The 16,206-nt window shown below is 43.8% G+C and overlaps 1 protein-coding gene across 2 annotated transcripts in view; it reads right to left on the reverse strand.

The window, feature by feature from the left end:
* Positions 1-2,873: 2,873 nt before the first annotated feature.
* LOC146064466 (guanylate cyclase soluble subunit beta-2-like) overlaps positions 2,874-16,206 on the reverse strand; it is a 90,663-nt gene continuing 77,330 nt past the window's right edge. The window contains exons 14-16 of one of the 2 annotated variants that reach the window (XM_083177985.1): positions 14,607-14,824; positions 14,433-14,534; positions 2,874-4,316 (exon numbers count right to left, since the gene is read on the reverse strand). In XM_083177985.1, coding sequence (XP_083034111.1) covers positions 4,177-4,316; positions 14,433-14,534; positions 14,607-14,824 — 460 coding nt within the window. In that variant the 3' untranslated portion in view covers positions 2,874-4,176. Of the gene's footprint in view, positions 4,333-14,432; positions 14,535-14,606; positions 14,825-16,206 lie in introns of both variants that reach the window. The other variant, XM_083177986.1, reaches the window with a different exon arrangement.

Below are 16,206 nucleotides of genomic sequence, written 5' to 3' on the forward strand. Positions count from 1 at the left end.
CCTCCATATGTTGCTGAATGCCACACTGTCCTTATTTATATATTGCTAACAGATTGTGCAATCACTACGGCTTCAACCTACAGAGCAGATATTTGAAGGTTAAATCTTGACACGTGCCATGTTTTATTCATTATGTCCTCACATAATAAAAGCAGCAATGGTGAAAGGCTATTTCAGAGCTGTCATCCTTACAGAGCAAAGCTTTAGTGCCTGGCAGACCTGTAATTTGTAATCTTCTCCACCAGCTGTTAACTCACACACCACCCCCAGCTCACAGCAGGAATCACAATCGTGCTACACACAGGTAAATGCATTTTCTCCATCAATATTGAAACAATATCGCCAGAGCTACATTAAATGAATTGTCACGCTCAGCAAACTCATTACCGAAGGCTCACTGATGTGCTCCAAAGACAGTAAATGGCCACCATTAGCACAGAAAGAGCATACTGAACCAGTCACGTCACATCATTTAAAGTTCAATATCATAGTTAAAGCTGATTGGCTCGCTGATAGCATTAATATGGTATCCAGTTTTCTCTCTGCAGATATGTTAATCATTAATTAAGCCGTCTGGACAGCGCACAAAATAACTGCATAGATTTTTCACACTTAACAGTTACGATCTATGGGCTCATTACAGCAAGTATGTGCGGCTTAGGGACAGGCAATCTCAGGGGGAAATATAATTATTTGTTCCAGTCAATGAAATCAATTAATTTATATGAGAGAACATACATATAAAAACAAAAAGAAAACCGATTTCTTCCTCAACACTGAAGTGGAAATTGCAGAGACAGATATTAGGAGAAGCTGGCGCTAGACAGAAAGTAAACTGCAGAAGCGGAATACTGTACACATGTCATGCATCAGATTGTAGCTGCAACCTGTACATCTCCACTATCCGGCATCTACCGGGGTCAGCTAACTATAGACGTGTACAGTATAACTCACACATGAACTGTATATAAGCATTAGAATTGTTGTCATTTACAGTCCATATTTTTATTGCTACATTTATACCTGAAGAACTGTCACGTGTTTTACCCTTGTATTATCCTCTAATGTAACTTATAGAGGGAGGGCAGTTGTTACAAATACGATTATGGTTCAAATATTATTCAAGCGATCCTACAGTAAATGACACCTATTTTTACAGCTCCAAACATAGACAGGTGGCACAGACCTAATGGACCTACAGTAAATAAATGGTCTATAGGAGTATCACATTCAGACCTCCACCTACACCAAGCATGACCTACTGTAGTATCACATTCAGATCTCCACCTCCACCAAGCATGACCTAGTATAACATTCAGACCTCCACTAAGCATGACCTACAGTACTACAATCAGGCCTCTACCTACACCAAGCATGACCTACTGTAGTATCACATTCAGACTTCCACCAAGCATGACCTACTGTAGTATCACATTCAGACCTCCACCAAGCATGACCTAGTATTAAAATAAGACTTACACTAAGCATGACCTACAGTAGTACTACAATCAGGCCTCCGCCTCCACCTCCACCAAGCATGACCTACTGTAGTATCAGATTTAGACCTCCACCAAGCATGGCCTACTGTACTATAACATCCAGAGCTCCACCTACACCAAGCACAACCTAGTATTACATTCAGAGCTCCACTAATCATGACCTATTAGTGCATTCAGGCCTCCGCCTACACCAAACATAACCTAGTATCACAGTCACACCTCCAGCTCCACCAAGCATGACCCAGTATCACATTCATAGCTCCCTTTCACCATGCATTACCTAGAATTACAATCAGACCTCCACCTCTACTAAGAATGCCTTTGTATTACATTCAGAGCTTCCATCAACCAGAATCACTCCACCACCATGTATGACCATAGGCGTGCGCAGCCCATTTTCTTAGGGGGTGCACCATTGGAGGGGCGTGTCCATCACGCCTACTGGGCGTGTTCATCATTGCGTATTATTATACATAATGCCACACACTGTAACGCCCATTAGACATAATGCCACACACAATAATGCCCATCACACATGCCACACACAGTAATGCCATCTCACAGTTATGCCCATTCCACATTATGTCAGGACTTGACAAATCTTCGCATAATAGGGACGGTGCGCGCCAAAAATTTACACCGTAATGCATATTACACATCACACAGCCATTACATAGTATACCACATTCCATAATGCCCATTACACGTTATGCCACACACTGTAATTTTTATGAGCCTCCCATCCATTCTGAGACTGTAGGCAAGTAGGACACAGTATACATACGCACAGCTGATACACACACATAGTATACATACAAACAGCCAACACATACACACTCATAGTATACACATACAGAGTCGTCCGTCCCCCCCCCCCGCACATAGTATACATATACACAGCCCCCTATGCACACGCAGGACACAGGTATATACATACAGAACCCCCACACACATAGTATACATATACACAGCCCCCTACAGTATGCTTTTATATATATATATATATATATATATATATATATATATATATATATATATACACACTGCAAATAAGGATGTCACTCCGGGTCTTTCTTTGTGCAAAAAAAGGTGCTTTACCACTGCCTACGGCGTTTCAGGACTAGCCCGTCTTCAGGACATACACGACGGGCTAGTCCCGAAACGCCGTAGGCAGCAATAAAAAAACTTTTTTTGCACAAAGAAAGACCCGGAGTGACATCCTTATTTGCAGTGTATATGGTGGAAAGTACTTTCTCTCCGGATGGGCACCTGGGCAAAATAGACGCACGTTTGAATGAGGAGTGCCGGACCCTGCATAAGAAAATATATATATATATATATATATATATATATATATATATATATATATATATATATATATATATATATATACACACATATATACACACACATACACACACATACACCCCCTGTATGCACACACACAAACATATCATACATACGCACACACATATAGATGTACTGTAGTATACACAGAGCCCCCTCCCACACACACACACACACAGCATACATATACACAGCCCCTCTATGCACACACACATGCAGTATACATACAAAAATCTGATACATACACACACACACACCCTTTTGGCATAACAATAAAAAACAGGCAGCATCATTAAAGACAAATATAAAAACAACTTTTTATACCCCCCCCCCCCCCCCTTCCCAATAAAACAAAGCCATAGATTGCCAGATGATATACAAACCCCCCTGTTCCAGCACCTCCTGAGTCCCGGTAAGCAGAGCAGAGCAGACCTGCAGCAGGCAGGAAGTCCTCAGTCCCTCCTCACCCAGGCAGCGAAGCTGTGTACGTCAGCTCCCCCTAGAGGCAGCCAGGGGCCTCACTAGATACAGATTGTACTGTATCCTGCTGCAGCAGCCCGGCTCTGCCACGTCTGTCACACACACTGCAGCCGAGCTTGCTCCGCTCCCCCTGATGTCGGCTCTCGCTGCAATTGTCAGGGGGTGCCCATCATTAGGAGGTGCCTGTGCACCCCTGGCACCCCCTGTGCGCACGCCTATGTGTATGACCTAGTGTGACTTACAATCTAATTCTGCAGCACTGATTGTGTATCACAACCAGAGCTTCTCCTCCACCAATTATGACCTACAGTAGTATCACATTCAGAGCTGTCCACTTACATCAAGTGTGACCTAGTATTACATTAATATCTCCTCCTCAGTAGTTAAAACATACAGTATACGTTACATATATCTCAATATACTTCTCAACTAACCCTATTCATTTTCTAATGAATACAAGTGAATATTGCAGCTGGTTTTATATCAATGTCAATATATTTCTACTGTATATTGCTTTATGTATAATATTTCTGCACACTGTGCCACTATGGCCACCGCATGTTTGTATGCACATGGAGCAGCACTGATATTCACAATCCTTCCAAACACAGAAAGGCCATGAAATAAGCACAATCTCTACCCTTAGTAATAGAAGCAAAATCTCATTGTTATCTCTGGGTGCATAGCCTGACTGTTCCAACTGTAGGAGGGTAAGATGGAAAGCTCCCCCATCATTCTGTGCCCAGATTATATATATTACTTGCAATACTCAAAATGAAACTGGACTGTTCCTGCGACATACAAAATACATTCTGTGCGTTTTATTATAGTACAAGGTATTGAGGATACACTAAATGACAGTGCAGAAGTGTGACCTGACATGAGCATTTTCGGGTTCCTGTCTTTCTCTTGATACTTTATTGACATGATCGTCTTCTACCCTCCGGAGGTTACCGAGACTCCTGTAGATCCTTGAATCACATGATTTGCCTGAAAGCAGATCACTCTGTCAACAATAGTACAGTACAAGTAATCAATTTGATGACTAGATCCTATGAACAGAGCTAAGAGACCATAACATTGCAGAAACCTTCATATGAAATAGTTACTTGTAATACAAATGTATGAAAGTATATCAGGACAACACCATAAGACGTGGGTGTGTTATTACATTCTTCCCTTCTGTTGGCTATTTGAGGGTCACTACCCAAAAAAAAAAAGAGATAACAAAAACATCATCCTGCATCCACCTGTCTAACGTTGTCCATTCTGCACATACACTGCGTTTCTGTCACCGTTCATCAGTCTTTGTATACCCATGTGAACTCTCTCATTTTCCAAGAACTTTTGTCCAATGAACTACCACTCTCTCATATACTGTATATGTACATTTAAATTTCATATACTGCACTGTGACCAGTGCTGACCAATATACAATGATGCCGACAGCCCAGTCTTACATTTTTAAAACAGACTACAAAATAGAGCTACACAGTACACATCAGTATACCATACATTAGATGCCAGATAGTTTCTGTTTGGTTTATCTGGTGTAAAGTTAAGAAAACAAATCAACCATATCTTGGCAAACTATTGGAAACCAGGTCAAAAAAACAAAACGCATATCTGTTGAGAAGAATGATATATCAGGCCATGTCTGGTGTCAACCAGAAGTCACTTAGCCATATTTAGTGGCAACAATATCAATATGAGAAGATCGCAAAATATTCCACAAAGTTCCGGAGAATAATCACCTTTGTCCATCTATGGCTATGAAATCCTGTGTGTTCACCAGCAGAATTTCTTATTACATGTTCTCAGACATAGCCCAACCACTCGACAATGCAAAATGAATTGTGTAGTCCAGTGGTTCCCAAACTTTTTTGAATCACGGCACCCTAGAGTATCAGAATATTTTTCAGGGCACCCCTAAGCCAAAAGTTTGTTACCAAAAATAAAAAATGTTTTTATTAAAATTGTGCTGAACTAAACTATTAACATATAAACGCTCCCCCGGGCAATTCCCATTCCCCCCCTCCTTTACACTCAGACCCCTTCTCTCATACCTTCTTACCCATTTCCCCCTTATCCTGACTGGTCTGGCGACTCGTCTTAGACCCTTTCCTTTTACAGTTGTGATTAAAATTTGAATATGTCTTTACAGAGACAGATTAAGGTCTAAATGGGCCTGGAGCTGAAAATTATCAATGGCCTATTTTGCACAATAATAGGGGTTGTGGTCAGCACCTAATAATGTGGGGGGCGTGACCAGTGTTCTGTTTGGGTGGCCTGCTCATGGGTGTGTCTGTATTTGTGTAAATACTTTCAACTAATTATATATGCCTGGAAAAGGCAGGGGGCTGGCATAAGAAAAATGCAGGGAGATATATTGGCGGGTGCCCTCCAAAGGTGCACATGCAGGATACCGATGTTCTAAGATACTTGCAGGGTGAGGCAGCATTCCAGTCATAAAAAAAAATACTGAAAGCCGAAACTTGGTAGACAACATTTCAACACCTTTTATGTGGCTACCTAAATTTACCACACCATATACCACTTATACAAATCATGCAACACAATAGTAACCCCCTTATACTGTACTTGCCTCTTACACATTGTGCCACATGGAATGAGCCAAAATTCACACTGACTGAGCCAAAATTCACACTATGGCACACAGATTGAGTCAAAATTCACGTTATGCCACACAGATTAAGGCAAAACACACATTTTGCCACATGGATTGAGCCAAAATACACATTATTATACCAAACAGATTGAGCAATAATGCACACTATGCTTCATAAATAGGGGCATTGCCCGCTGAAGGCGCGCATTAAAAATTTACACCATAATGCCCATTACATGTTAAGCCAAACACCATATTCTCCATTACGTATTATGCCAAACACCATAATGCCTATGAAAAATGATGCTACTTAAGTGTTGCTTACCAACATGTTCATTGCCAGGGGTTCCATGCTTATTGCCAGGGGTTCCATGCTCATTGCCATGTGGGATGACATGCTCATTGCCAAGGGAAAATACATGCTTGCGGTATCAATGGCCTATTATGCACAATAATACATGCTTGCGGTAACTGGGGGATAGCCGCCGCCGGGCAGAAATGACAGCCATTGGCAGCTGGGCAGAGAGCAGGGGGCTGCCTGGCTGTATTAAGAGCACTGCATGTCCCGGCTATTTGAAATAATACCCCTTTCACACCAGAAAATGCAGGGATTTACCCGGGGAATATGGCCCCAAGATCATGCAGGGACATTCCCGGACTGGACCATTTTACACCAGCCTAGTCCCTGCTTTTTTTTGTGTGAGGGGGAGAGAAAAAAAACCCCGCCCCCCTTTAAACAACCAGCTACATCTTCAGAACCAACTGACCGATTTACATGTAGGCTTCAAATGATTTTGGTCCCGTGAAACTGGGCCATTTGGTTCCAGAGAAATATGTCAAACAACATGAACAGCCATGAAATTACATTTCAGAAATGAAAAAAAATCGGTTTACCCGCAATATCTCTAGAACCAATGAACCCATATGGACCAGGTATCAGATTGAAGGCCCAGCGATTTGGGTTCGACTGAGATCAACCTCAAGCTTCTGTGATGCCGGAGGGGGAACTGGCAGCTGTTGGAACCGGGTGGAGGTCGGAATTAGCGGGTCCCATGTTATCCTATGGGGAAAACGTTCCAGGTTTGCCTGTCGGTATCTCCGGTTCCCGGGGGGCTACCGACACGGGGCTGGGCTCGTTGGAAAGCTCTGGCCCTCAGCTACAGAATGGGCCTATTTGGAGAATGGGCCTGGAGCTGTAGCTCCATCAGCCCCATTGTTAATCCGGCCCTGTGTCTTTAATATTTAAAGGTTATTGCACCTATACTTAACAAGTATTCAACTATTATGTCTAGTAAAGACTCTGTTAAGAACTCTCATATACAAAGCCCAACTGCATCGGTTGATATGTTACCTATGTTTTTTTATGTACACCTCTTTCAATAAAAACTTTAATGCAAAAAAAAAATATGCAGCCTCCGCTGCATATTGTCTTAAGATTCAGGAGGTGAGCTTAGGATCTCCTGTTTCGGAGAAAGGGAGGGTGGCACTTGTCTGTCGTAGCGAAGCTACACATTCCCAGCACAGCATTGGCATTGTGAAACAGCAGTCACCCGCTTCATAGGTAAAAAAACAACTTTATTTAGCCATACAAAGTGAGGAAGTGTTGCCTCCACCTCTACATCAGAGGCATAGCTTAATCCTAAGGCCCTAGGGCAAGATGGTCCCACCTCATTCACTCGCATCACCCAATGACCTTTCTCCTAGAATGTTGCTTTGCGATTTTCATCTTTCCCCATACTATTGGCTCTAGACCAGATTGGTTGCACTGTAAATCAGTAGGGGCTGGTGTCTTTCAAGGCTGGTGTCTAGAGATGACCACCTTCATTGCCTTTAGTAGTTCTGGAAACAGCTAAATACATGTAAAAACAGTGAATAGTTTGGCACAAGTGTTGTAAAAAGATGTTCCACTCCAATAACCTTTAAAGGTTAAAATGGTGTACACAGGGCTGGCGCCACCACTAGGCAGCTTTAGGCATTTGCCTAGGGCGCCGGAGGGCGGTAATGAGCTACAGGAGCCAGAAGGAGCAGCAGGAACAGGAAGGGTCCCATGGCGCAGAGGAGAGCAGGAGCCAGGAGGAAAGCACCTGGGAGCATGGTGAGTAACTGAGTGAAGGGGGGTTGTCTGCAAGAAGCAGACCAAAAGACAAATGTGCCTTTTTGGGCGCACTCTTTATTGTACAATATTCGATATGATTATTACATTAAAACATAACTTTTAATAGGCTTCTTACACTAAAATACTGGGAGCAATAATTGATTTACAATCAGTCGTTTGATGCATATTCAATTGACTGTCCATCAGAAATCAGAATTCACATATAACATTGAGACAAGACATAGACAAACATACATTGAGAGACAAGCTGTACCAATCGCTTGTCTTGATGTGCAACAAAATTTCTAGTCGCACTCTGAGATTTGATATCCTCAGCAAGATATCGATTTATCTATAGTACCAAATTACTTCGAATATCAATTGCCTCGGCAAAATATCAACTGATGGCTCAGCCGCTTCAGCTCTGACCATCTCTCATGCTCTTCAATTGTGATGCAGAGCCAGTTACTGCCCCTTATGATCAGGTGGAGAGGAGAGAGACCCTGTATAGTATTTCGAAATAGGCGAAAGATTTGTGCGTTCTGAAGAGAAACCAGAGCATGGTGAGTAATTCTACCCTCGCCCCTGGAGCCCACATCTCCCTCCAACATCCCCCCCCCTTGAGCGTGACGCTACGGCCGCATCTCCTGCCACATCACCCCCCCGCGCGCGCGTGCGCGTAGCGGCTGCATCACGACCCCCTGGAGTCAGTGAGCGCCGGGGCGCTGGAGTGCCCCCCGCCTGGAGCGCTCCAGTGCCTTGCACCGGCCCTGGGTGTACACAATTTATTAAAAAATAAACATACAGTAAATCACAAAATTTCAATTAATTAGAACCCATTAAGATGGGTATAAATATGGGGATAGAAGTAAAATAATGTATGCAGCCTGAGAAAGGAGATTAGCTGCTAATCACATCCAAGCACTTTATAAAGAGGCACTTTGGATGCACTTGGACACTTTATCCACTAGATGGATTGGACGCATTTGCTCTTCATCCGGGACCTCACCCCCTTAGCCATCTGCGGTGGTGCAGCAGACTTCACATAAGGATAGCCCACCGCAGCACCTACATAGGGTGTTTCTATGTTTCTATGGGGTATATTTTTTGTACTGTGATTGCTTGTCATTATATTGTACCGGGTATCATGCTGTGGCCCATGTAATTTCTATTATAATATTTTTTTGATTTATTGTATGTTTATTTTTAAATATATTGTGTATACCATTGTAACCTTTAAAGGTTATCGGAGTGGAACATCTTTTTGCAACACTTGCGCCAAACTATTCACTGTTTCTACATGTTATTCCTACAGGAGATGGTGTTCCTCCAACACGTTTAGTGGGCTGCAGTGTTGTAATTTTATTGTGCAAAAATTTCACATCATAATTATTTCCATAAACCACTAAATACATTGCATGGCTTGTAGGTATAAATGTGTAAAACAAAAATAAAAGGACAAAGTTTACATTCTTTTGTTCAATCTGTGTTTATTAAGCTAAAAACAGTTCAACAAACATGTGGATAAAATATGGTACTGATAGCTAGATTTTAAGAAGGAAAAGAAAAAAGAAGAGGAAATAGAAGGAGAAGGGTGAAGGAAGACAGGAGGGTGGTCATCTATGTTAATGAGAGGAGGCAACATGGCAGCTTTATGCAGGAGTTTCTTTAAAAGCTAGCTAGCCAGCCAAATCAGATAGATAAAAAGGGGAGTCTCATGAGAGAGAGTAGGTCTTCCATCAGCATACAGTACACTGGTCAATCTTCTGGAACCACCAAGAGATAGGAGGATAGTTTGAGGTTCTCCAATAATATGCATTAGTCATTTTTGCAGCATTCGTCAAGTGTCCGAAAACATATATATTTTTTTAATATACCAAGATAGGTACTGTACATCAATCAAATTAAATAACCGAAATCAGGCGTGTCTGGTAATGCCAGGCCGGTGCCCAAGCAGGATAACTCTCAAATGGGCCACCAAACGTTAGTCAGGATGGGATAGATCCACCAGATGTGTAGTGGTGACTAATTTACAAAAGTATAGGAAGAAATGCCGTCTCATTGGGCTTCCGTCAGATCCTGTCCCATCTCTCCCTGCTTAGTCAACACATACTGTATGAGGGTAAATTAGTAGTCAGCCTATCCAGGCATAGTCAGTATAAATAGGAAATGTAATGCTTCTGAGGAATATAACCATACAGAAGGATTACAATTTAATTAGAGTTCACCTGGGAATATCCGCATTAAGAGAGGTGACGACCTTGGAGGTAGTACCAGAACAAATGTGGCAGAAGATGACACTCCTGCTGGAGATCAACAAATGATTGCAAACCACAGTCTGTAACTAAATGATGTAGGTGTAATAATCCTACAGATGACCAACAGGAGGAGCCTGGTGTTAACATGCCTGGGGGAAAGTCAGGGTTGTGCATAATACCCCGTTCTCACTGCAGGCAAATTCTCGGGTCTACCCAGAAATTTGCCTTTTAACACGGGTTTTTTTGCAGTATGAACGGGTCGCATACCCGGCTCTCATACACGGGTAAAACCCTTCTTTTTACCTGTGTTTGAGATCCGGGTATGCTGACACAGGTTGACCCGTTCTCACTGTATAAAAACCCATGTTAAAAGGCAAATTACCGGGTAGAACTTTTTCACCCGGGAATTTGCCTTGCAGTGAGAACGAGGCTCAGTTCCTGCAGTCCCCGGCATTTTAGTGCCGTGTAAAATCTGTGTATTTCTCACTGGCAGTGAGAACACGGTATTAGAGGCATGGGAAGTGAAACTCTGGGGCTGAAGAAGGGGAGATTTTTTTATTTTTCCCAATACTGAAGTGTCGGCCACATTGTGTGGTGTATGAAATTAGGACATTTGGTAATCCATGCAAGAAGATTGGATAGGGCAGGTGTCCCAGCATTCACAACAGGGGCCCATTGTCTCACAATTGGTGTTTTTGATATCTTAACAATTTTGGCTAGATGGACAGAATGGTAATATATGAGAAAATGCATTAGATGAAGGCCAGCCTTAGCTCGGCTGCAAATTAAATGTCGGGATATCTGAGGTCTAGACAGTGCCCAAACAAAATGTCCCACCATGCCCTAAATGCCTAAAAAAAGAAGTTAGGATGAATAAAGGTAAGGCTTGCAATAAGTATAGGACCTTAGGGAGAATATTACGATAAGAGATAGTTTTAAGAGTGACAATGGGTGAGAATCTCTAAGAATCTCCGCCCCCCCTTCGCCGCCCATCGCAATTATAATTATCGCATATGTTGTAACATATGCGATAATTATAGCAAAGGACAGCTCTTGCGTTAAGAGCTGTCCTTTGCGGTGAGAGTCGCCGGGTCCCAGCAGGTCCCGGCGGCTCCCCCCTCCCTCACACACCCGGCGCTGCTGCTGCTGCGCCAGGCTCTCCTCCTCCATGCACCCGGAAGAGGATCAGTGCAGGGAGGAGGTCACAGGTCCGGTCAGCACAGCTCTGTGCTGCCCAGACACAGGTGAGGGGGGAGGGGGCGATGCGGGGCGGCGGGGGTCCGTGCGGGGCGGCGGTGGGTCGGCGGAGGGTTGCGGTAGAAGCCCATTGGCTTCTATGGGGCATCGCCAGATTTTTCTGGCGATGCCCCCCGCCGCGATGCCCCCCGCTTACAGCATCCCAAAATGCGGTAAAAACCCCGATAACAGGGTTTTTACCGCATTTCTAGCTTAGAGAATCTCCCCCAATGTGTGGAAGTCTTTTTTAATCAGCTCCCGGATCAAAGTTCAGCTGAATCAGATTGGAAGCAGTAGGGATCAACAGGACACCTAGATATTTGAGTTGGGAGGGGTGGCAAAGAAATGGGAATGAGATCTAAGATCAGACACTACAGGATGAGTCAAAATATTCACTGCTACAGATTTGGTGAAATTGATTTTGAAATCAGACACCCAAGACGGTAGACAGAATGTACACCTTAAATGTAATCATTAGATCAGATCATCATCGATAATGCCTCCATGGTTAAGACAAAAATGGGGGGGGGGGGGGGCAGCTACCTGTGTAGCTGTAGAGCGAACACAATAAGGCAGCACCCTCCACCATGTAGCGGCCTCAGGCAGTAGGAACACAGCCGTCCTCTTGTAGCTGTATAGCAGCGCGTCCCCTTCCGGCATACAGATGGCGCGGGGCAGGGGATGGCGGCTGGCGTCGCCATCACCATCCCCTGGATAGATAAGTCCCGCTCCATCTGTACCACCTGTCTGTCTGTCTTTCTGTCTATGGTGCTCTCCCCCATCTGTCTATCTCCTTCCATCCATCTATGCCCACCACCCATCTGTGTTTCTATCTATGGTGCTCTGTCCCATCTGTCTATGGCACCATTTGTCCATATATGTCCCCCATTTTTCTAACTAGGGTGTTCTGTCCCCATCTGTTTGTCTTTGATCCCCCTGTCCATCTGTCAGTCTGTACTCCATATGGGGGGGGCGGACAAAAATATTGTGCCTAGGGGCAGCCTGACCCTTATATCTGGCCCTTCCCATTACACATTGTGCCAAACACCACAATGCCCCACATTGTTATGCCATTACATATTATACTACACACCATAATGGCCATTACATATTATGCCACATACTGTAAGTGCCATTTATAGCTAGAGGTTTCTTGCTCAATGCCAGGGGTTATATGCCCATTGCAATAGGCTTCGTACTCATTGCTAAGGGGGTTTAATACTCGATGCCAAGGGTGATTACATGCTTGATGCCTCGGGGTAGTGAGCTGATCATTGCCGCTGGGGAGTTAAAGGCTTGTTGCCAAGGGGGATCACATGCTCGTTGCCACGGGGGAGTTAAATGCCTATTGCCACAGGGGGCCTAACCTCCCCTCAGACATCCTGATCAACCCCTCCAACAGCCTAACTCTAACCTCCCATCTGCATCCTAATCCTTACCTCCCATCCCACAGCTAAGCCACCTTTCCCACAGCCCAACCCTAGCCTCCCCCTCCCGCAGCCTAACCCTTTCCTCCCAGGCAACAGTCTAACCCTAACCCCCCTCCCACAGCCTAACCCTAACCTCCCCTCCTGCAGCCTAAGTAGTAGTAGTTTGTTTATTTATAAGGCGCCACAAAGTGTCCGCAGCGCCGTACATAGCAAACAAAAACAAATTACAAGGTAACGTACAGGGTGTGTTGATAAAATGATAAATAGGTCTGGGCAGCAGCAGACTCTCTGGGTTGAGGGGAGATGCTGCTGTATGTGTATGCTATGGGGCTCCTGCTGTGTGAAATAAAGTACAATATGCAACAACTGTACAGTGCAGTACATACAGTACACACTGTAGTACAGTACTGTGCATAATACATTTTATTCAATGAATGACTTACTGTGCAGTAGGTCATTTCTATAGTACAGTATGCCTCTAATACACATTTGCTGTGGGGAATGTAACACTCCATGGAGCGAGCAATGGCATAAGTTTTACATGTCTAAGGGCACAGTCCACCCAGTGGTGGAAATGTGTATCGCATGCATATTGTATGGCTTGCCTCAACGCACCTCAATGCGTCTGAGCGCGATACAACAGTGGTGCACCAAAACCCTCATCTAGGGGTTGGAGGCAAGGGCGTAACTACCATAGGTATAAGGGGTGCAGCTGCTATGGGGTCCAGAGCTGAAGGGGGCCCATCTTTGCTGTCTAAGTAATATGTTTTACATACATTTCAGTTGCTAAATAGGGGGCCCTTACAAACTTTTGCTATGGAGCCTACGAATATCTAGGTACGCCTCTGGTCAGATTGCCAATTATAACACACATCTTGTGGCCAATGCCGCCATTGCTTCTATTATATCCTCTGGGGTCTGGAGCACAGAATGACCATGACACTGTTGACAATGACAGACTTTCAAAATGATAATAACATTGTTAACAGCAGATTTTAGTCAATTTTAGGGTTAGGCTTCAGATAGGCTTAGGCTGCAGTCAGTGTTCAGGTCAGGTTTAGAGCTAGGCTGTAATTAGGGTTAGGGAGAGGTTGCGATTAGATATAGGTTTAGGGTTTTTTAAGCCATGAATGCAAAACCGCATGGTCAACATGTCACCTGTCAACACTCACAATGTTCACACGCTCTTCCGTACATGTTGACATTCACACAATGTCAATATTCTCATGTCGACGCTTTCTGAACATCAACTTTTATGCCACACCCTGGTGTAACACTAGGTGTATTAGCATATGTAATGTAATTGTCAACCAAAATAAACCAAGAATAGGTTTTATACAGAAAATTCAATTTTTTAACCCCTTCATCTCCCAAAAAACTAAATTGTTAGTCAACGTTTAATGGGACTCAGGGTATTCCTTTAATTTGATTATGAAAGCAATATATTTATAAATATACCTGCTAGATCGTTGTGTCTTCCCTTGTCACTGAAGAGTGGGTTATCCTCATAGTGCATTGGTATAGGGGGACACGAGTTCTGGACGTATTCCTCCTGCGCAGCTGTACAGGGAAAGCAGACATTTTATCAGTCTCAGTATTTAAGCTGTAAATTGACGTGCCTACGGATTTTACCTTGAGCGCTTGTCATTTGCAGGATGCCCTTGCTGAGATCATCGTGCAGAGATTGGGAAGATTCCCGGCCTGAATCTGTCTCCTTCCCCGGCCTTCCTAAAATCTCATTTTCTTGTGCCATTACATTTCTCACCAGGAAGTATGTACACATTTTGCCTTTTCCTTTCACATCGATTTCTCCCCGTGCCTTTATTTCAAATTCTTTATCGCTAAGACATCTATATTAGGAGACAGATAAGACAAGAAGAGATTATTTATGACTGTCTCTGGGGCACAACATCTCAACAATGGAAAGAATAAAACCAATGCCAGATTTTTCCTTTCTAAAACAATTCTCTTGCGTTTTCATTTTACACCTAGAAGACATAAAGGAACCTCAGAAATGTAAACACATAAATATCTGCCTCTGTCTTGGTGACGTTTTATAGCTGAAGAAATTCTAATCTCCCAGGGTCTGATATGCCCTTCATTCAGGGAGTCACTGCCATGCCTTCCAGACAGAGCTGCATTTATGTCACTCTACGTGTCTCTGGGGACAGAACCGTTAGACCCCTTGATGGGTAGTGATCTTATATGTTTGAACACAATACAGTATATACCAATACTTCACATTTATATTGTGCTAGTTAGCCATTCATTTAGGCATTTCTATAATCTTTGCACTTGCATCATATGGAATAGAGAAGCATCCTAGTTAGCTTAGCATACCTTCCCATAATCTAATAATGTGCCCAGTATATACATGGGTCCCCATGTGGATCCATTGGGATGTAAAGGATTCCTTGGGAGCAACAGAGCTGTAATGTAGCAGGAGGCGTCTATTACAAGCAGATGCCTCCTACTGCAGTAGTGATCCCAGCTGGGTCCTAGGGCCACTCGGATCACTCAGCCCTTCTACAACTGAGATCCCTGACAAACAGAGGTTGTTGCTGCTCCCACTATGACCACCAGAGGGCAGAAAACTGACAATTACTGACAGTCTGCAACCACTCTGTGTCCTATGTTGCAGGAACCATTCATGCACATGTAGGACTGGTCCTGTGCATGCCCATAGTAATGGACCTGTCACAGATTCCTAAGGCTGGTGTCATTTTAGAGAAGAAACCATTCATTCCAACATAAAGCACTGTTCTCAGCAGTGGCGCCTTTATGCTAGCCATTCATCAGAACAACCAGCTTGCGATCCCAATAGTGTCCCGATTTCCCCGGCAGCTTCCCAGACACACGATAGATCTCATGTGTGTAATTTCAAGTAAGATCTATTGTAAGATCTGCAACTCCCACCACACTGGTCCTCAGCAGCATATTCAGATCTTCTGTGCAGCACATAAGATCAATGGATCCACCTCATGACCCGCGGGACCGCACATCGTACCTAAACAACTCACGATGTGCACAAAAAACCACAATGTATCATACGACCCATCGAAATCGTCCGTTCGGCCTGAAATCCTTCTGATGTATGGCCAGCTTAAGAGAGAAGGGGGTCCGTGCTCAGGGTCCTTTTGGGCCCCTCCTCTTCAGTGGTGCAGAGATCCTGGCCTTAGGTACATTGCCGAAGACACCTTTATTGTGCATGAGCAAATCACCGGAAATAGAA

This window comes from Crinia signifera, chromosome 3 (assembly GCF_055691185.1).
Source record: "Crinia signifera chromosome 3, ASM5569118v1, whole genome shotgun sequence".
NCBI lineage: Eukaryota > Metazoa > Chordata > Amphibia > Anura > Myobatrachidae > Crinia > Crinia signifera.